At 45.1% G+C, this 22,933-nt stretch overlaps 1 protein-coding gene and 1 pseudogene across 1 annotated transcript in view; one reads left to right on the top strand and one right to left on the bottom strand.

The window, feature by feature from the left end:
* The window catches only part of LOC142259030 (uncharacterized), a 276,422-nt pseudogene that overhangs the window by 79,495 nt on the left and 173,994 nt on the right, over nt 1-22,933 (top strand).
* LOC142259021 (uncharacterized) overlaps nt 1-22,933 on the bottom strand; it is a 204,635-nt gene that overhangs the window by 48,233 nt on the left and 133,469 nt on the right. Inside the window, 1 exon segment of the mRNA XM_075331558.1 lies at nt 14,187-14,874. Within this exon segment, the coding sequence (XP_075187673.1) occupies nt 14,187-14,874 (688 nt within the window).

The following is a 22,933-nucleotide window of genomic DNA, read 5'->3' on the forward strand; positions in this document are numbered from 1 at the left end:
TTTGGTAAAATTTGGTAGTAAAGCCATATGGGCCTGGGCTTTTGTTGGGGGAAGAAGAGGACACCACTTGGGTGACCTCCTCTAGTGAGAATGGGGAATCCAACTCATCAGCCGTTCCCGCTAATAGGGAAGGAAGTGGCGTGTCTAGCAGGTAGTTGACTATTTTCTTCAGAAGCCGAGAGTTAATGGGGTCTAGAGAGTTGTCGTTGATGTTATATAAAGTGTCATAATACTTCTCAAAGGCCAAAGCGATGTCAGTGGGGTGATGCACCGTTTGTTTGTCAGCCGTCCTAATCGAGGGGACATACGTTGTCACCATTTTTGGGTGGGTATGTCTCGCCAAGGGACCCCCACACTTATCTGCAAACTCATAAAAAAACTGTTGGGAGCGTTCTCTAAATTTAGTGTGGGCCAAGTCAAGTACTGCTTTAAGGACTTCCCTCGTCTTAGTCAGTTTGAGTAAGGTATCCTGGTCAAGAGTCACTTCATGCGTTTGTTCCAAGGAATGGATTTTGGAAAGAAGATCCTCAATCTGTTTAGCTTTGTCTCTCTTGAGTCCAGCTCCTTCTCGTATAAGTACCCCTCTTATTACGCACTTCAGAGCTTCCCATTTAGTCAGAAGAGGGGTATTGTCATCTGCATGGTACTGAAGGATGTCTAAAATAGTCATAGGTATCCCTTCCCTAACATCTGGATCTAGGAGGAGATTAGGGTTGAGTCTCCAGTTCCAGGACTTAGAAGAAAAGTTGGGGGGATTCAGAGTCACAGACAGGGGCATGGTCAGACCAAGTCACTGGGCCGATGTAAGCAGCGGGGGACCAGGAGAGCAGGTTATGGCTAATCAGGAAGAAATCAATATGGCTATACGAATTGTGTACTGCCGAAAAATGAGAAAAGTCCTTGACCGACGGATAGAGTAAACACCAGATGTCGACAACCCTACTCGAATGCATAGCGGACCTAAGAGATGATAGCTGACTGTGTGAAATCACCGACTTACCCGCCAACATGTCAAGCTTCGGGTTCAGAGGTAAATTAAAATCTCCAGTCTCCTCAGGAACCTAGCCCCGGCAACAGTCTGACCTTTATTAGGGAGACAAAAGTTAGCGATTGTGTATTTTTGGTTATAGAGTACTAAGTTGACAAATAGCAATCTGCCGTGTGGATCAGTGCTAACCTCTGTCACCGTGTATGGAAATTTTTTATGTAGCGCAATACTGACCCCTTTTGATCTCGCCAAGGGGTTGGGAGCATGATGCCAAAGTGGGTAGTATTTGTTGGGGATATCCGGCACATGACCACACTTAAACTGAGTCTCCTGTAACAGGAGTACCTGAACTCCCAATTTGTGCATACCGTGCAGGATCTGGTTGCGCTTTTGCGGGGTATTGAACTCTTGTACATTCGGCGAAGCAAACTTCAAGGAGACCATAGTGTGTACCGGTGAAGACAAACTTGGATTTCTAAAATGTAGGGAGTCCCAAACGGTAGAGGGGTAGGACAGGCGAGGGTTGGGGGAGGGATGAAAGAGGGAAGCAGAACAAGGAAGAAGGCGAGGTAAGAGAGAAAAGAGGGAGTACAAGCAAGAAAAAGTCAAAAGTTCAATTATGAACGGATGGGCAAGCGTCAGCCCAAAGGTCCTAGCTACAACATCAGCATATCTCAAGGAGGAGCAGACCAAGAGAACCATCAGGACAAAGTCACTGCTCGGCCATGCGAGGTCCCGCAACACCACGGCTCCGGGGTATTTGAGAGGATGAAGGTCGACGTCTCTCTTCACCATGGCGAAAGGGTAAGTATGGATTAGAGGGCCAATCCGGAATTGAGATCGCGGGTAATTCCAGTCCTTCCAGGAAGGTGCTCAGGTCAGATGGGCCACGGAGAGTAAAAAGACCTCTATGATGCCAGACCTGCAACTGGAAAGGGAACCCCCATTAATAGGGGATTCCCCTCTCCCTGAGAGCTTCTGTGATGGGTCGGAGTGCTCTACGCTTGACCAGTGTAGCCCTGATATAGACCAGAGCCCCATCAAAGTCAAGAGGGCCTTTGAGCCGGGCCTGTTTCATGATCTCCTCCTTCTCATGATAGTAGTGAAGGTGACATAAAAACGTCTCTTGGGTTGTTGGGGTGAAGAGATCTACGCCTCAAGGCTCGATGGGCCCTGTCAAAGATAATGACTGTGTCTGGTTGTCTGTCCAACAGATTATTCAGTAGACCTTGTAATGTAGAAGCAAGATCCGACAATCCTGTCGCTTCTGGGAGACCTCTGATGCGTATGTTGTTGCGGCGGTCCCTATTTTCGGAGTCTTCCATTAGGTTGAAGAGAGAAGAGATTTGGTCTGCATGAAGTCTTAGCATATTCAGACTGAGCAGCAATTGTTCCAGCAATGGCCATCTCTGTAGCCGTAACTCTGTCAGAAATCTGTGAGATAGACGTGCTGAGTCCCTGTATTTCAGCTCTGCAGAGACTTTCAAGGCGGGATATGTAGCCCTTCATGCCCGCTTTAGTAGGGATTTCGGACATTCTGGAACGCAGGTCTTTAATCTCTTCCAGTACAGAATCAGATGCTTCAGAGAAGTGAGCATTGGAAGCCAGGAGTTCAGTGGAGCGCGGGTCCAGGGACCACTCAGGATATGGACCCTCAGGGACCCCGCAGGAGACCGGTGTGACTGCCGGAGACGCGTCCGGGGGTTCAGCCAATAATTTCTGTATGTTCCCGTCCTTGGCTTTAGATTTGGGTATGCTCATTCCAGTAATTGGGGGGCTGGAGTTTTTTTAGGAGCCATATTGCTTCTGTGCGAGTGTAACAGGGCACACTAGAGCGAGGAGGGCTCCACAAGTCCAGGAAAAACAAGAGATTTCTATGGCAGAGCCACCGGTCAGGACGCAGAGTCTCCGGCAGGGAGGGAGCTCTAAAAGTCCCAGTAATGCCTTATCAGTAACTTGGTCCCTTGGCAGCCAGGGGCACACAGGGGTGTCAGAACCCTGTCAGCATGTGAGGCCCGAGATACTGCAGCTACCACACAGAGCTTATCCACCGGGCAGAGACTTATAAAAGGTAGTTGTTTGGGTTAAGTTCTTTTTATCCTTGTGCTGAGCACGTGCTGAAATCTAGATAAATGTTTGTGATTTGAACATTAAAGGGGTGGTTCACCCATATTTTTTATTGTCTAGATCAGGGGTCTCAAACACGCGGCCCCTCAGGGTAGTTCGTGCGGCCCCCAGGCCCGTGCCCCTGTTCACTATCGCGGCAGGCCGCAGCCACTGTCTGCACTTTTTCAGATGATTGTATTGCCGGCGCTGCGCTCTCGCGCCGGCAATACAATCATCTCACATAAATCACTGACACTGCTCCGGCCGCGATAGTGAACAGGGGCATGGGCCTGGGGGCCACACGAAGCAGAGATGAGGCAGCCGAGGGAGCGTGGGACAGGTGAGAAGAATGGTGTGTGTGTGTGTGTTGGACGTTAACCCCTTAGCGACCTATGACGTACTGGGTACTTTATGGCTCCCTGGTACTTAAGGACCCATGACGTACTCAGTAAGTCATGGCGAAATCGCAGCCCCGGTGGCTGTGATCGCTGCAAATACCTTAGATTCGGGGAGGAGGGGACCTGAGGAGGGGTGGTGTCTCCTCCCCAGACCTACGGAGGCTGTGATTGGCTGACGAACGCCGCTCAGCCAATCACAGCCACTAATGTTTCAGCCATTGAAAATCGCTGAAACATTGAAATCCAGACAAGATCAGGGCAGCTGTAGCCCTGATCATTGGCTGGAGCTGGGTGACCTGTGTTTCACCCGCCCCCAGCTCTGATTGGAGAGACCGGCCTTGTGACCGATCTCTCCAATCACTGTGGATCTGGGGCTGCAGACCACTCCCCTCAGCTTCACTCCGGCGTCTGTGGAAGGTGTGGGAATCTGCTGACCCATTACTACAGGATGGGGACAAAGTGCGCACATTACTATGAGATGGGGATAAGGCTGGGGACATTACTATAGGATTGGGACATTACAAGGATGGGCACAATACTATAGGATAGGGAATAGGATGGGCACATGACTATAGAATGGGGACAAGGCTGGGGACATTACTATAGGATGGGGACAAGGTGGGCACAGTACTATAGGATGGTGACATTACTAGAGGATGGGGACAAGGTGGGCACATTACTGTAGGATAGGGACATTACTACAAGGGGACAAGGATGGGAAACATTACAATAGAATAGGGATAATGCTGGGGACATTACTATAGGGTGGGGACAAGGTTGGCACATTACTAAAGGATGGGGACATTGCTATAGGATGGGGACAGTACTATAGGATGGGGACATTGCTACAAGGGGACAAGGATGGGGAACATTACTATAAGATGGGGATAAGGATGGACACATTACTATAGATTGGGGACATTACTATAGGATGGGGACAAGGATGAACACATTACTATAACATGGGGACAAGGATGAACACATTACTACAAAATGGGGACAAGGATGGGAAACATTACTTTAGGATGGGGACAAGGATGAGCACATTACTGTGGGATGGGGACTAGGATGGGGTACAATACTACAAGGGGACAAGGATGAGCACATTACTGTGGGATGGGGCACAATACTACAAGGGGACAAGGATGGGCATGTTACAACACTATGGGGAACATTACTAAAAGATGTTGGTCAAAATTTCTATATAGTGCTAATTGTAAGACTATTAGTTACAAGAAAGGGATAAAATGTAAACAAAAAAAATTTTATATTTAAACAAAGAATGTGCACGTTTGCTATAATGAACAAGTGAAAATGTTCAAAATCAGTGATCCCAAGGTGTGTAAAAAAAATAAAATAAAATATATATATTATATATGGTACCAATAAAAATGTCACTTTGTCCTACAAAGAATGCGGCCCCCCAAATTATTTTTTTTCCTCTTTGCGGCCCATACACCCAGCCGAGTTTGAGACCCCTGGTCTAGATCGATATTGTATTGAGAAACAATATTTCTCTCAAATACCTTAAGTTGGCAATAGTGCCTGTGAGAGGCGATATTGCGGACCGCTGCTTCCCGCTCCATGACCCCCGGGCTCCATGACCTTGGGAATCCAGTGATGTCACATCAAGTTCCTGACACAGCGGCCGGCCGCAGTGTCCGTGAGTGATGGGCTGTGGGCGGTATTTCATCACTCGTCACAGCCCATCAGCTCCCTCCTCCCTCACAGAGCGCTGCAAGCAGGAGACGCACTGTGCTGTGACAAGCGGTGAAACACCGCCCACAGCTCAGTGAGTCAGGAAGACTGGGGTCGGCCACAGGGATGTGACGTGTGCGGAACTTGATGTGACGTCACAGGCACCATTGCCAACATAAGGTATTTGAGAGAAACGTTGTTTCTCAATATAATATCGATCAAAACAATAAAAAATATGGGTGAACCACCCTTTTAAGGTGTATTGGGACAGTTTATTGTTTTATTACAGACAGGCACTAGTGTGTCTGTTTAACATTCAGCTGGATTTTAGTGTCTTTTTATTTGCAGGTTTTCACCAGATGTGCACTGGCAGCGCGGTGATCAACTGTTTACTTTAAGCTACTTTCACACATCAGTTTTTTTCCCACCAGGCACAATCCAGAAAAAAATGGATCAAACGGATCCGGTGCCGGATCTGTTTTATCCCCATTTTTTTGTATTAGTGCCGGATTGAGCTGGATGGCATTGCGTTGCATCCGGCTTTTGCCGGATCTGGCATAATTGGCTAATGCGGCGACTGGATGGAACATCTCTTGTAACATTTTTTGTCTCTGACAAAAAACCGCATCGTGCCGGATCCGGCGCGATACGGCGTGATTTACAATGGAAGCCTATGGACGCCAGATCTGACGTAATGCGGCAAAAAGCGAATGCGGCCACCGGATCCATTTTTTTAAACTGAACATGATCCAAATTATTGTAAAAAAACCGAATCTGGCAAAAAAACGGACGAAACGGATGCAAAAACGGATGCTCCGGATCAGTTTCTTTATGGATCCGGCAAAAAAAAAAGGACCCTGCGCATCTGTTTTTGCATATTCCGCGCCGGATTGTGCCTGATGCCAAAAAACTGATGTGTGAAAGTAGCCTTAGTGATTATCACTCCCCTGCAGGGAGGTTTTCACACAGGGCACCCTGTTTACCTGCAGCTCCTTCTTATCAATAGCGCCAGTGTTGATATTAACTAGTTAATCTGGACATAAAATGAATCCCTCAAGCTTTCCCCGAAGTTAAGAAACAGAGGACCCCAGCAGGGATGGCTTTCACCCACCTCACCCAGCGCTTGCTTCTGCTGCTCAGTCGCTTTCACTCAGCGTCAGCCATCTTGTAAATTCACTGCTTCTCTTCATATACTGTAACTTAGCTGTTCTGAGTACCGGCCGGCCCCTGATAACAGTAATAAAAGCTCCTCCATGTGCAGAGAGGTGGGGGGATGTAGTAGGTGCTTCAGTTTTGTGCTGAAGCTGTCTCCAAGGCCGAGGAAAGCCGGGGGTCTCGGGAGCCTTAGAAATCACAGCCCTCCGGCACCATCGCTAGGCCACGCCCTGGCCTTTCCATTTTTAAAGCTGATTAATGGTTTGCTCCTTGTAGTGAATCTTTTGTATCTGCACTCAGGAAGTCTTCTCTTTATGGTACTCTTAGAAAACTGAAACATCCACTTTCTTGAAAATATTTTTTCACTTGGGTGGATGTTGTGTAGGAATTTTCTATCACTATGGAAAGGATTCTGTGATCATCCATCACTATTGTCTTCCTTGGAAATCCAGAGCTCTTTGAATTTCCTTGCTCTCAAGTGTGCTCGTATTTTTTTTTTCCAGAATTTACCAAATTGTTGATTTGGCCATCCCTAACATTACCGCTAGCTCTCATTTTTTCATCCCAATGATGGTCTGTTTTCCTCCATTGAGGACTACTTTGACCGCATGGTGTGGGGTGACTACAACAGCTTCCAAATGCAAATGTCACACCTGGCATCAGCTCCAGACCTTTTATCTGCTTAATGGATTAATGAGGAAATATCCCACGCAGCCTATTAAAGAGCTTTTGAGATAATTGTCCAGTTACTTTTGGTCTCTTTATAAAGAGACAGCTACGTGTTTATGGGCTGTAATTCTTAAGCCATGACTCCAATTATGATGTGAATACCATCAAATTAAAGCTGAGAATATGCACTTAAAAGACGCATATTGATTACATAACTGTATATTGAAAATGTTTTGGTAAACAGGTAAAATGCCAAAATGTTGTTTTCACTGGCCACACTGTTCTGGACCTAACTGTAAGTAATAAACACTTAAGCGGGCTTTACACTTACAATAAATCTTACGATGTGTCGGCGGGGTCACGTCGTAAGTGACGCACATCCGGCATTGTAAGTAATATTGTAGTGTGTAAAACCTACGTGCGATTGCGATTGAGCGAAAAAACGTTCATCGCATACACGTCGTTCAATTACTAAAAATTGAACGTGCGGTTGTTCAATGTTCCCGAAGCAGCACACATTGCTGTGTGTGACACCCCGGGAACGATGAACACAGCTTACCTGCGTCCCGCGGCTCCCGCCGGCAATGCGGAAGGAAGGAGGTGGGCGGGATGTGTACGCCCCGCTCATCTCCGCCCCTCAGCTTCTATTGGCCGGCTGCCGTGTGACGTCGCTGTGACGCCGAACGTCCCGTCCACTCCAGGAAGTGGATGTTCGCCGCCCACATCGAGGTCGTATGGAAGGGTAAGTACGTGTGATGAGAATTAATCGTTTGTGCGACACGGTCAACAAATTGACCGTGCCGCACAAACGCTGGGGGCGGGTCACATCGCATACGATATTGTATGCGAAATTGTAACGTGTAAAGCAGGCTTTAGTGACAGAATGTCACTCAATCCCAGCATAGGTATCATAAATCTTTCTTGCTCTTCACCAAGAGATAGGCCCCTTTTAGTTCCGGTCTCTTCTACACCAAGAGTCCAAACTGTAATAAAGGTTCATAGGCAGAGATGAGTAAACCCGAACAGTAAAGCTCGGTGTTTGTACCGAATACAAAACTTTATAAAAAAAAAATATCAGTGTTCGAGTTCGGATTCTTTATGTATCCTAACCACTTGATCTAGCATAACTGTGCTCGGGTACACTCAGTGCTCAGCATAGTGCGAGCCGCTTGCAGTGTTTGAATGGCTTTCACTGGAAGTAAAAACATAATCATAGGATGTCTTGTGTACAAGAAAAAGAAAATGCCCTCCCTCCCCCAGAAATGCTTTTTTTATGGTTGCATGTGGTGACGACCTGAACTGCCAAATCAGTGACTTCCAATGGGCTTCAGGTCAAATCAGGGTACTGAATTAAACTTTATCTACTGATTCATGAAGTGTTCTATGCCTCTCCATGAATCTACAGCGTTTGACGAGTGGCATGTGCCTCCTTGTGCCATGCTAGAAACATTACTCCAATAAGGGACTAGAGTGTGATTTCTGGCTTAGGCAATGCCACAGCTCATCATAAATGAAAGGAGGTATGCTGTCATACCCCTGTCCCACCCTATCTCTGCCAATTTTGGAGTGAAAATGCCAAAAGCCACCAAAATTTGGCACCACTCTGAATTGATCCAAATTTTTGAGTCTTTCCAGAGCTTTTGTGACAATTTTTTGGCTTTGATGAATTGGGACCAGAGCATCTTAACAACTTCCACATATCTAGGCTGCAGTGTGCTTCAATTCTCCCCTCACTATTTTTGTGCAAAATGTCTACAGCTCTGCGCCAACTCCAGAGGTTCTGAGGCAAAATCATTACATCTAGACAAGAGAGAAAGACAGGCATGAAGAATATATATTTACAAGCATATATTAATACAACATGTTTTGAAATGCAATTATATACAATGTGATATACTTCAGAGTTCCTATCTCCAATCTGGGGCTGCGCTTTTTAGTAAATAAAGCAGTAGGCAACCTGAGATTAGTGAATTATCTAAATATAATCCAGTATCAAAACCTTTCACAAATGTTCCTAAAGGCTCTCAAAATGCCCAATTACTTGCAAAGTGGAACCTGAATTTCCATTTTGAGGGATCTCAGTGTGCAGAGCGGGATCCCACAAATCTCTGCAGATGCTCTAAGCACGAGACACTGATCTCTCAACTAATCCACATACTTTTTTAAAGGAAGGGTGTCGCAGTTTTTTATTTTTGTATTAATAATAGTGATTATGAAATCAAGTATTTTTAATACAAAATTAAAATCACTACTTATTTAGTTTTTATTTAATTCTAATTTTACTGGGGGCTGCCATCTTGGATTTGGTGTTTGTAAGGACAGATACTCACCTCCTTTATGGCAGCCCCCTGTGCATAGACTCTGATAGTTGGGCTCCAACCCCATTTAGTAACATTAGAGAAGGCGTCTGCTGTGACCTGGATGCGTCCACTGGGCTGTCCAGATCAAAGCAGAGGGAGGAGATCGGCGCCATCATTGTGGAGCACACAGCGTATGCTGTTTGCTCCACTTTACCCCTGTCAACCACCGGGATGTGTGAGCACGGGGTGCCAGGCTGCCTCCCCACCCACCGCCGCTACTGTCTCCAATGACACCCCCCCCCACTCTACCCAGCCCCGCTATCCTCCCCCTCCGCTGCTGCCGGCCTGCATGTAGCAGAGCTGTGTGTGTTTGTGTGCAAGTGCATGCAGAGCATGTGAGTACCAGCGCCCCTCCCCCACCACCGCCGCTGCTACAGTCTCCAATACTCCAATGACAGCACCTCCACTCTCCTTGCTGCAGCCGCTGCTGCATGCAAAGCAGTGAGTGAGTACCTGCGCCCCTCCCCCGCCGCTGCTGCTACCGTCTCCAATGACAACCCTCGCTTCCCCCATCTGCCGTGTATCTAATCCTCTCCTGTGTAATACTGCCTGCTGAGCTATATCTAATCCTCTCCTATGTGATACTGTCTGCTGAGCCATGTATCTAATCCTATCCTGTGTGGTACCATCTGCTGAGCTGTGTATCTAATCCTCTCCTGTGTGATACTGTCTGCTGAGCTGTGTATCTAATCCTATCCTGTGTGATATTGTCTGCTGAGCCATACATCTAATCCTGTCCTGTGTGGTAGCGTCTGCTGAGCTGTGTATCTAATCCTATCCTGTGTGATACTGTCTGCTGAGCTGGGTATCTAATCCTCTCCTGTGTAATACTGTCTGCTGAGCCATGTATCCTATCCTGTGTGATACGTGTTTGGTGAGCAGTCTATCTAATCCTATCCTGTGTGATACTGTCTGCTGAGCCGTGTATCTAATCCTGTCCTGTGTGGAACCGTCTGCTGAGCTGTGTATCTAATCCTATCCTGTGTGATACTGTCTGCTGAGCTGTGTATCTAATCCTATCCTGTGTGATACGTGTTTGGTGAGCCGTGTATCTAATCCTGTCCTGTGTGGTACCGTCTGCTGAGCTGTGTATCTAATCCTATCCTGTGTGATACTGTCTGCCGAGCCGTGTATCTAATCTTATCCTGTGTGATACTGTCTGCTGAGCTGTGTATCTAATCCTATCCTCTGTGATACGTGTTTGGTGAGGCATGTATCTAATCCTGCCCTGTGTGGAACCGTCTGCTGAGCTGTATCTAATCCTATCCTGTGTGATACTCCTGCTGTCCTTGGTGACACTTTAGACATTTCTGGTCACCAACAAAATGGCTCCGCACTGTGATCTAAACTTCATTCTGTGTTATCCTTTGGAAACCCTCAGATTGGGAGGGGGAGGTGACATCACACACAGGAAAGCAGACTCCGCCCACTTTACTGCAGCTGTAATCCAGGCTATTTCTACAGTTTCTGTAGGATTTCAGCCGCTGCTCCCTCTAGTGTTTAAGAGTGAAAAATATCAAACTTTTTTTTGTATTTTGCTCAATTAAAAACAAATAATAATATTTAAACAAAACATTAATACTTTACATTTTTCAGTTATTAAAATGTTGGGGTTTTTTTGGACAACACCTTCCCGTTAAGATTTTACTGAACTGCTTAAGAAGGATGCCGCAGAGCTGGGGTCGTACAGCTCACTCTTACACGATCAGTTATTGCTGAGGGTTGTGGGATCTCACAACCTGGAAGTTTCTTTTGGGGGGTTAGTTATGGACACTTGAAAAAGTTTTGGTATTGTATTATATTTAGAAAATTCACTAATCCGCGGGTCTCCACTGTTTTAGTAAATAATAAAGGCAGCCACAGATTTGTGATAAGCACTATTTAAGGGGAAATCCATCTATCTTACTGCGCAAGAACTATTGTGTAAAAGTCACACATTTTGTGCATCACACACCTTAACTGTTCAAACATTTAGTGAGTTTTGACATTTTTAGTCTGAAATGTAAGAGAAGTTTAATGAAAGAGGGTGGAGCCTGAAACAGTCAGACAGATTCACAATGATTGTGCCCTTTTATGTTATACGATTTTGATTGTATTGTAATTTTTTACTCTTACTATTTGTTAACCAATTACCATATTTTTCGGACTTTAAGACACACCCTAGCCCCCCAAAAAAGTGTAGAAAAGGGGGGGGGGTTTGTTAGGCAAAGGGGGGTGCGTCATAGTCCTGATGTGACTGTGACCTGTGACTGGAGGGGTGGCGGTGGAGGAGTGGGTCACAGGAGGCAGAAACCAGGGCTAACAGTGTGCCCGCTAATAACAAGAGAGAATATTCACTGCTCCCCTCACTCGTAATCCAGTCTACCTCAACGCACTGAAGCCAGCATCGAGAGATGAGCGGGATTATGAGCGTGGGGAGCAGTGAATATTCATTCATTAATAGCAGGCACACATGATCACCCGGTCACCAGCTAACTGCTGCAGCTCGGTGATCACGTGTTTTTTATTAGAGAATGAATATTCACTGCTCCACACGCCCATAATCCTAGGTGCGGGGAGCAAATAGGAATAACGTTTGGAACACCATTCTAAGTCCGAACTGGGTGCAAAAACCTAAAAAAACATCACTATGGGGAGATAAGGTATGCACACCAGTGACTATGTAAGGGGAATACATGAAATAGCAGAAACTGCTGTGTGAATACTGACTTGAAAAATCCAATAGCTATAAGCAAGAGTGAAAATGTGAAAAATGGAATCTGCATTACTGCCATGAACATATGAATCAAGAGAAATTTAGCTACTGAATTGATCAATACAATAGAGCCCCAACATCTCCCCATAGTGATGTTTTTTTGGCTCTATTGCATTGATCAATTCAGTAGCTAAATTTCTCTTGATTCATATGTTCATGGCAGTAATGCAGATTCCATTTTTCACATATTCACTCTTGCATATAGCTATTGGATTTTTCAAGTCAGTATTCACACAGCAGTTTCTGCTATTTCATGTATTCCCCTTCCATAGTCACTGGTGTGCATACCTTATCTCCCCAAGGTGTGGGGAGCAGTGAATATTTCGGCAGCCGACGTCCGCGTGTACCTGTAGGTGCATGGCAGTGACGTCATGCGATGTGCCGCTTATACACTGAAGTCACTTGCCAGCATCAAAGACAACATCGCACACTCGGGGGGCAGAGGGATGGTGAGTATAATCAGTTGGTTTTTTATGTCTGCAGCGTGATGAGAAACCTATATACTAGAATGACGGCAGGGGCAGACATACCATTGGTGCAACTTGCAGACCAAGAGGTAAGGGGGCCCAATTCCACCTCTAAATTAGGTATAATTGTGAATTATGATGAGCTACTGGACTTCAAAAGGGCCCAATTACTGTTCTTGCATAGGGGACCCTCTTCTGTGTCCACAAGTGGGTGAAGGACATATATATATATCTCATTTGATTCCCATCCTGATATATATATATATATATATATATATATATCAGGATGGGAATCAAATCAACCAAGATGAAAGACATAAATTCCAGAATGGGTCCAGGGTAAGATCATATATACCAGGATGGGCCCACGATGAATGCCATATATACAAGGATTTGGCTATATATATCAGGATGAGGGCCATACATACCAAGGTGAAAGCCATATATACCAGGATGAAGATCATGTATACCAGGATGGGACAAAGATGGGGAACATATAGTATATACCAGAAGGAAAGACATATACACCAGGATGAAAGAAACACTTAACTAAAAGGGGCCCAAAATGGGGGACATTAGTACAGAATTGGGGAGATATTACTCCTATAACCATGTCAGCAGCAGATTCCCCCATCCCCCATAACAGTGCATCATGACTACATTTTTTGCTTCAATTTTTTCCTATTTTCCTCCTCTAAAACCTAGGTGCGTCTTATAGTCATAATAATACAGTAAGCTTAAAAAGAAAGATAATGGTGCTTTCCCTGACCAATGATTACTTGAGCAATTGATTTTTGGATAAAACCCTTTGACTCACGGTACACCATGATGCCTTCTCCCATGTGACTCATCTGACAACAAGACCTGATTAAGGCCATGTGTCCACGCTGCGGAAAATGCGCGGATTTTGCCGTGGATTTCTCGCGGAAAAGCCGCAGATTTTCCGAAAATCTGCAGCACCGGCACTTCCCAGCCATTTCTATGGCATTTTGGAAATGCTGTGCCCATGCTGCGGATTTTTCCGCGGCGGATTTGCCGCGGATTTTGATCCGGAAAAATCTGCAACATGTCAATTATTGTTGCGGATTTTCATCCAGATTTTGGCTATAGAATTGGGAAAAAAAAAAAAATCCGCACAAAAATCCGCGGCAATTCCGCGGTAAATCCGCGGCAAATCCGCACCTTTGAAAAGGTGCGGATTTGCCGGGAAAGTCGCGGATTTTCATGCAGAAAAATCCGCAGCAACATTCTACCGTGGACACATAGCCTTATGATAAAAACATTTGCCAAATTCTGAATGCAATAATGTCTCCTCTACTGTGTGGGTTTTCTCATGGTTGACAAGACTTGATTACCAGTTAAACATTTCAAATGTTCACAACATGAAAAAGGTTCCTTCCCTGTGTAGCCTTTTTAGATGTTTAACGAAATCTGATTTCTGAGAATAACATTTTCCACATTCAGAAAATAAAAATGGTTTATCACCTGTGTGAAGTTTTCCATGGTCAACAAGAGTTGATTTCCTAGTAAAACATTTACCACATTCCAGGCATGAAAATGGATTCTCCCCTGTATGAGATCTTTGATGACTAACAAGATCTGATTTCCGAATAAAACATTTCCCACACTCTGAACATGAAAATGGCTTCTCCCCTGTGTGAGATCTTTGATGACTAACAAGATCTGATTTCTGAACAAAACATTTCCCACACTCTGAACATGAAAATGGCTTCTCCCCTGTGTGAATTTTTTGATGTCTAACAAGGTTTGACTTCTGAATAAAATATTTACCACACTCAGAACATGAAAATGGCTTCTCCCCTGTGTGAGATCTTTGATGACTAACAAGATCTGATTTCTGAATAAAACATTTCCCACACTCTGAACATGAAAATGGCTTCTCCCCTGTGTGAGATCTTTGATGACTAACAAGATTTGATTTTCGAGTAAAACATTTCCCACATTCTGAACATAAAATTGGCTTCTCCCCTGTATGAGATCTTTGATGCCTAACAAGTTCTGATTTCCGAGTAAAACATTTCCCACATTCCAAGCATGAAAATGGCTTGTCTCCTGTATGAGATCTTTGATGCGAAACAAAAGCAGTTTTCTGAATAAAACATTTCCCACATTCCAAGCATGAAAATGGCTTCTCCCCTGTATGAGATCTTTGATGCCTAGCAAGAGCTGTTTTCTGAATAAAACATTTCCCACACTCTGAACATGAAAATGGCTTCTCTCCTGTGTGAATTTTCTGATGTCTAACAAAGTTTGATTTCTTAATAAAACATTTCCCACACTTTGAACATGAAAATGGCTTCTCTCCTGTGGAAGCCGTTTCATGTTCCACATCCCTTCTGTATCTTGTATTTTGCTTACAATTCTGTTGGACTTGCTCTTCATATGTATCACGTGTGATACTTTCATCATCTGTTATAAATTCTGAAGATATTAGATTTCCATCTGAACTCCCAATACAGTCATCTGCTAAAAATAAATGCAATGTTATTATTTTTTTAATGATATTATCTTGAAAGTACATTTATTTTTTTTAAACCATAACATCAGAAATTAAATTAGGAAAAAATGTATTCTGAATCTGTTGTCCAATTTCGACATCTAAAGGCCACTTTACACACAATGATATTGTTAGCGATCTCGTTAGCGATGTGACACGCCCAGATCGTTGCTACGATTTGCTGAGATCGCTCATAGGTCGTTTTGTAATTGTCACACGTACCCATCTCACAAGCGACGCAACATCGTTCAGCGATATATTGGTTGACCAAGGCGATCGTGTGGATACCGTCACACAGCATTCCTCCCGATTCTGGCAACGACAGAGGCATATAATTTTGGATAGCATACACCCTGGCGTGTGATTGGCAGGAGTATGATGGAAACACAGATTAAGACAGACGAGACAATTTGCAAACTCAGAAATAAACAGTGAGAGACTAATGAGAAAAGCAAGAGCAGGAAGGCAGTAACAAAAATATAACAAGGGTTAACACCACAACAACAACCTCTACTCAGAATATTATGTTTTGCAAAGTGTGCACAGTACCAACATTCCAACCTGTACTATTGAAAAATGAGATTTTTGGCAAAAAATTGCAATTTTTCGAGCTACCTCGCCACGTCACAGCAAATCTCCTGAGGCAGTCCTACACTAAAATATCTTTATTTAGAGAGTGTGCCATGCGGCCTCACATATGCAAAAATAGGACTGCACAGCACATACCTGGTGCTTTTCAGTCCCGTCTCCATGACTAATTCATGGTTGTGGGCGGGATAGGCCCAAGCACATGCTGCTTGGAATATATAGCCTGTGGACAAGGAGACGGGACTGAAAAGCACCAGGTACGTGCTGTGCAGTCCTATTTTTGCATATGTGAGGCCGCATGGCACACTCTCTAAATAAAGATATTTTAGTGTAGGACTGCCTCAGGGGATTTGCTGTGACGTGGCAGCTCGAAAAATTGCAATTTTTTGCCAAAAATCTCATTTTTCAATAGTACAGGTTGGAATGTTGGTACTGTGCACACTTTGCAAAACATAATATTCTGAGTAGAGGTTGTTTTTATGCTGTTTTTTTCATTGTTATATAGGTTTTTGGTTGGTTCCCCATCTTGCAGTGCACTTCATTTTTATTTTTCCATCTGTCTTGATTTTTGGCGATTGGTGGCTGTTCACACATAGCCATCTAGCCTTGTCCACAGGCTATATATTCCAAGCAGCATGTGTTTGGGCCTATCCCGCCCACAACCATGAATTAGTCATGGAGACGGGACTGAAAAGCACCAGGTACGTGCTGTGCAGTCCTATTTTTCCATATGTGAGGCCGCATGGCACACTCTCTAAATAAAGATATTTTAGTGTAGGACTGCCTCAGGAGATTTGCCGTGACGTGGCGAGGTAGCTCGAAAAATTGCAATTTTTTTTGCCAAAAATCTCATTTTTCAATAGTACAGTTTGGAATGTTGGTACTGTGCATACTTTGAAAAACATAATATTCTGAGTAGAGGTTGTTTTTATGCTGTTTTTTCATTGTTATATAGGTTTTTAACATCACAACAGTTCACAGTAATAATGCACAACAACCACCCGTAAGTCTGGATCACAACACCTCACCAGACCAGTATAGGTAAACTATAGCTGGCATTAATGGAATAGCCCATCCAGCATATACAGGAGGGGATGATACTGGCTCCCCGCAGCATTTGATCAAATACACCAACTAGCAACCCAGCAGAGGTTAACTCTTGCTAGCCTGCCTAAATCTGTGGTTTGATGCCTGTGTCTCCCTGCGCTGCTCACAGACATAAGAGACGTTAGCAGGCAGAGTGTAGTTTCCACAGATCCTGACACCGCCTTGACAGTGGAATAACCTGCAAACATCTCTGTGACATTGATTCACAACATAAACAATTTTAAAGAGATTTTTCCCCAAGTTGAAAATAAAATAGTTAAAGACAGATGGTGGAAATTTAACGGGGATGTCCAGGACTGTAACGTTGATGGCCTATCCTTAGGCTTTGTAACCAAAGCAGGTAGCAGGTTCTTGCTGTCTGTGCAGATAAATATTTGGGCTTCAATCTATCAAGACCGGCTATGTACACTGAAAAATGACATCAGGGACTGGAGAGAGATTTCTGGCATAGGGAACACCGCAATTGTTCCGAATTAGAGAAGCGGTGGCATCACACCCTTGTTCTGGCCAAGCTCTGCCCATTTTGACAAAGCTCGATAAAACTGGCGTGAACACACACACACACACACACACACACACACCAGCCTGTCTCCTCTTGTGCTTGAAACTCCTGCAATTGAGACATTTGGTCACATGACGTGATGTCAAAAAGGTCCTTAAGCAGTCTTATAATTGGCATATATACACTGGGGTTACTAGGAGAATGGGAGCCCTCTGAAATTGCCCAGTTTGCTCTCCCTTTCGCCTAATGCCAATCCTGCATGCCAGCCTGTGTCCTGTCCAGTTCATTTAGACTTCTGCAATTAAAAGACCTTCGGTTACATCATATCACATGACTTTTTATAGTCATTGTGACGCCCTGACAAAATCAGGTTGTCACAGAGGACTGCATCCATCTTCAAGGTGCAGGACTCCCTCCTCCTTGGCCTTCTAACACAAAACCCCACACACAGGTATCCAACACCAGCCATCAAACCCTAGTCACCACCCAGGACAATAGGGACACAACAGTGGGCGGGGCCAGGCTGATAGTGACACCCACCTAGGGGTTCTGAGGTGTCAGGGGAGGGAAACACACAGAACAGTGCTAGACAGTTGAAGTGAGAGGACGGTGAAGTGGTGATCAGGGGTTGGAGCCCCGGACTACTTAACCTGACTAGGTGGCAGACGGCAAAGCAGGGCCACATGCGACGGAGATCCAGTCGCGGGAGACCTTAAGTGGACCAGGGCAGGAATGTAGCCCGCCGGTGCCGATAGCGGGAATCCGGTCCGGAGGCTGTGCACAGTCGGGGTGCCTGGACCCTAGGGCGAGAACAGCTTCAAGCACCTTTCTAATTAACCAGCAGGGGACAAGATTTCAAGTCTTTTCCCACCGACAGCCCAGATAGAGCGAGAGGGTAAGTCCAACGAGGGGGATAGGGCATCTGCAAGTGCCTGTTAAGATCCCACGGGTCAGTTCTCGTGGGCCACAGCTCCCACAGTAAAGACAAAGGGAGTGGACTTACCAATTTCATGCGGACTAGTCAACACACAAGACACAAACCAAAAGCGCAGGAGGAAGGGCCCCTGTTCTGTCAACCAGTGTACGTGACCCGAGCACACCCCTCCGGAGGCTACCGGTTACCGGCAGTTGGTTTACTATCTGGACTCTGTGTGTCTTTATTCAAACAGTGAGTACACCGGTATCATTCGGTCCAACCCTGCAGACTGTGCCCCATCACTCCATCCCACCAACACCTGGGCCCCGAAACAACACCTCCCCTACTCGTGGAGGGGATACCATCCTGCTGCCCCGTTCCATCAGCCCTGAACATCCCATAACAAGGCAGCGGTGGTGTCACCAATCATCACCGCAACCCAAGGGTGGCGTCACTGACAAACCTCCCCTGTATAATAACTACCCCCTTTTCACTTGCGGGCGACAGACGGCTGCGCGCGCCCGGGTCTGGCTGCCACTCGAGCCACAGCAACCACCCGGATCCGAGCGTCTCGAGCAGCCCCCCCTGCTGAAGGTCAATTCCCCGCCCGCAACATCATCAAAGGTCCTTAAAGGGAACCAAACATCAGCATTTTCCTATATAAGGTGCAGCCAGTGCAGTACTGGCACTATCAGACACATTGTGTACATACCATTAGGGGGCTGCTCGGGTGTTTAGGCGGTGAAATTCAACTTTATAAAGTTTGAAAATTCATGCACTTTTTGATTGACTTGTGCACCTCGCTGCTAATGTCCCGGCGGGTTATGCACGTGTATCCCCGCCCCCCCACGCCGCCTGTTCCTCCCTCTCACTGGCCCTATGTAAATTTCTAATCTTCAGTTACATGGCGTCGGAATTAGCGCCTGCGCATAGCGCTCATCTCCGGCGCCATGTTTCTGAAGCCCACAGTATTATGGTGCATGAGAGGGCGGTGCATGAGAGGGCGGTGCATGCGCCCTCGCTTCTTCAGATCTGTTGTGACCGCGGGAGCGCGCGCGGTCACAACAGGACTGGAGAACAGCTGATCTTACCGATTAGCTGCAGAAGACGATATCGTAGGAGACGTCTGCTACAGCTAATCAGGGTAAGATCAGCTGTTCTCCACAACAGATCTGAAGAAGCGAGGGCGCATGTGCCGCCCTCTCATGCACCGCCCTCTCATGCACCATAATAATGTGGGCTTCAGAAACATGGCGCCGGAGATGAGCGCTATGCGCAGGCGCTAACTCCGACGGTGTGTAACTGAAGATTAGAAATTTACATACAGCCAGTGAGAGGGAGGAACAGGCGGCGGGGGCAGGGATACATGTGCATAACCCGCTTGAACATTAGCAGCGAGGTGCACATGTCAATCAAAAAGTGCATGAATTTTCAAACTTTATAAAGTTGAATTTCACTGCCTAAACACCCGAGCAGCCCCCTAATGGTATGTACACACTGTGCCTAATAGTGCCAGTACTGCACTGGCTGAACCTTATATAGGAAAATGCTGATGTTTGGTTCCCTTTAAACAATCAACCTTAGAATACAACTGATGAGGTCCCTAACAGACTGGGGTTCCTAAGAAATAGCGCAGTTTGACTCCTCCCGACGCTGTCCCTTACTGTAACTAGGTCTTATTTTCAGGGAAACAGGGTATTCATGAACCCTCTGCAGGTGTTTGAGCTCCCTTAAGGCTATGTGTCCACTTTGCTTTTTACCTGCTTTTTTGCTGCTTTTTCAACTGCAGCGTTTAATGCCAAAATGGCAAGTGTTCTGCTTTTCAAGCAAAGTCTATGGGAATTTGGGTTTCTTGCCCGCACTATGCTGTTCTAACTGCAGCCTTTTTGTTGCAGAACTTTCGTCAAAAACTCTGCTTTGCAGTTCAAAACGCAAATGGAAAAACAATTGACATGTTGCTTCTTTGAAAAGCAGAGTTTTTGCCCAAATTTCTGCCACAAAAAGGCACCTTTTTGAACAACATAGTGTGCACAAGAAACCCAAATTCCCATAGACTATGCTTGAAAATCAGAACACATCCATTTTGGCATTAAACGCTGCAGTTGAAAAAGCAGCAAAAAAGCAGGTAAAAAGCAACGTGGACACATAGCCTTATATTGACATAGAGAAGGCACTAGAAACAAACAGCAGAAGAAGCAGAAGCAAAGAAAATACAGCTGAAAAAACCAGAGCAGAAAACCTAAAAATGTAAACACACAATTAGTGCAGAAAGTACATGAGTAGATATCTCTTACTGGATAGAGCTGGAGGAAACACATCCTGAGGAACATCGGGATCTTCTTGTTTACAGTCCTGTGGGAGAAGAGGACGGGGACATCTCTCTGGTGTTGTCCTCTTACTGGATAGATCTGGAGGAGACACATACAGGGACTGAATTCATTCCTTACATACAGATAATTATAGGCCGTGTGTATTTAGTCCTGGGGCGGCACGGTGGCTCAGTGGCTAGCACTGCAGTCTTGCAGCGCTGGGGTCCTGGGTTCAAATCCCACCAAGGACACCATCTGCAAGGAGTTTGTATGTTCTCCCCGTGTTTGCGTGGGTTTCCTCCGGGTACTCCGGTTTCCTCCCACATTCCAAAGACATACAGATAGGGACTCTAGATTGTGAGCCCCAATGGGGACAGTGTTGCCAATGTATGTAAAGTGCTATGGAATTAATAGCGCTATATAAATGAATAAAATTATTATTATTATTATTACCTGGTGATGTGAGGGGCCGGGGAACCTCCATCATGACGTCCTTGTACAGATCTTTGTGTCCTTCTAAATACTCCCATTCCTCCATGGAGAAATAGACGGTGACGTCCTGACACCTTATAGGAACCTGACACATACAATGATACCGTCACCCCCGATCCCTTCATAGCGTTACTGTATAATGTCCCAGCATTCCCAGCAGTGTCACCTCTCCAGTCAGCAGCTCAATCATCTTGTAGGTGAGTTCTAGGATCTTCTGGTCATTGATGTCCTCATGTATCGGGGGGTGAGGCCCCGTGATTGGGCTCAGGGGTCTTCCCCATCCCTCAGATATAGGGGCCTGACAGCGCTCACTAGAGGTCTTCTTCACTACTGTGTAATCCTGGTTATGGAGAGACACAGTAATAAATCTCACTCCAGACATTTCCAGAGTCCTCACCTCTCCAGTTCTGTCCATCTGTTATTCCCATAGATAAGAATGGTGTAATGTGACGTCATCAGAATCTCTCACCTCTCCAGTAAGCCGGAAGAGGATCTCTAGGGTGAGGTGTAATATCCTCTCCGCCATCTTGTCCCTGTCCATATCCATCCTTCACGGGGCAATCAGGAGAATTCTCTTATATAGAAGATCTCCACTGAGAGAATCCGATATTGTAGGGACCTGAATGGGGAGAAGATGACGATGTGATATCAGAAAGAATCCTGTATAGTAATATAATTACTGGAGACTTTATATCCGATCACTGGCTGCAGAAATAACGCTAACATGTATGGCATGAAGGAGAAGACATTTCATGGTTTTGGGGCTGCAGGAACCAAAATGAAGATTCTTGATCCAATAATATTAAGAAGCGTCTTTTACTTGACATGTATGGCACGTGACTATTTTATAATATTCATCTGTTTGCTTGTTTTCTGTATGTTTGCCATTGTTTGTAGGTTTTTTGCTTTTCAGATTTTTTTGGCTGATTTTTAAACTGCAATTTTTTTAAATCGTCGCAAAATTACTGCATAATAATGACACTGAAAAAGACGTGGGTGTGCGGGTGAACGAGAAAACCAACCAGTGCCAGGAAGCTGCTGCCAAGGCAGATAATATAATAGGATGCAGTGAACGAGGCACAGATGCTCCGGACAAGAACAGTTTTGCCTCTATACAAGTCACTAGTGCGGCCACACTTACAATATTCTGCACAGTGTTTGGCTCCAGTGAATGAGAAGGACATAACTGAACTAGAGCGGGTGCAGAGACGAGTGACCATTAAAGGAATAGAAGGACGGCAATAGGAGGACAGGTTAGCAAGCCTGGGGTATTCATTTTGGATACCGCTGCTTCATAGATTCCATACAGATGGTGCCAACTCACTAGCGCTTTACAAATACACAGCGGTGGATACCGCTTTCAATAGAGCCCTATCTTACAGCACATATCTAGTGCTTTATAAATACATAGAGGTGGATGCTGCTTTCAATAGAGCCTTATCTCACAAGTGCATACCTAATAGCACTTTGAACATGTTCCCTACTCAAGGAATTTTTATGGTTTGAAGGTATAACTCATTTGTTGGTCATTGACAAAGGCCATGTTCTGGGCCGAAACGTCTGATGCACTAAGACTGAATGTTTAATACATTTTCCAAGTTTTTCACTTTCATCTGGGAGTGCCTCTTTTCTATTATTATTCTACATGGTGAGGAGAAAGAAATATGAGAGCACCCCAGCTACGATTTTTATGGTGGAAGTGCCTTATGTCATACAATTATGTGATATACCAGCATTAAGTAACAAGTATTTGTGAAGTGTAAAAGGAAATGATAGATGGTTTTGTAAATATTTAAAAATATAAATCTGGATATTATGATGTGCATTTGTATTAAGCCCATTATAGTATGATGCCCCTGAGTGACCAATTGCCTCCAGAAGTCACATAATTAGTAAATTCAATCA

The sequence above is a fragment of the Anomaloglossus baeobatrachus genome (assembly GCF_048569485.1).
Source record: "Anomaloglossus baeobatrachus isolate aAnoBae1 chromosome 5 unlocalized genomic scaffold, aAnoBae1.hap1 SUPER_5_unloc_22, whole genome shotgun sequence".
Lineage (NCBI taxonomy): Eukaryota > Metazoa > Chordata > Amphibia > Anura > Aromobatidae > Anomaloglossus > Anomaloglossus baeobatrachus.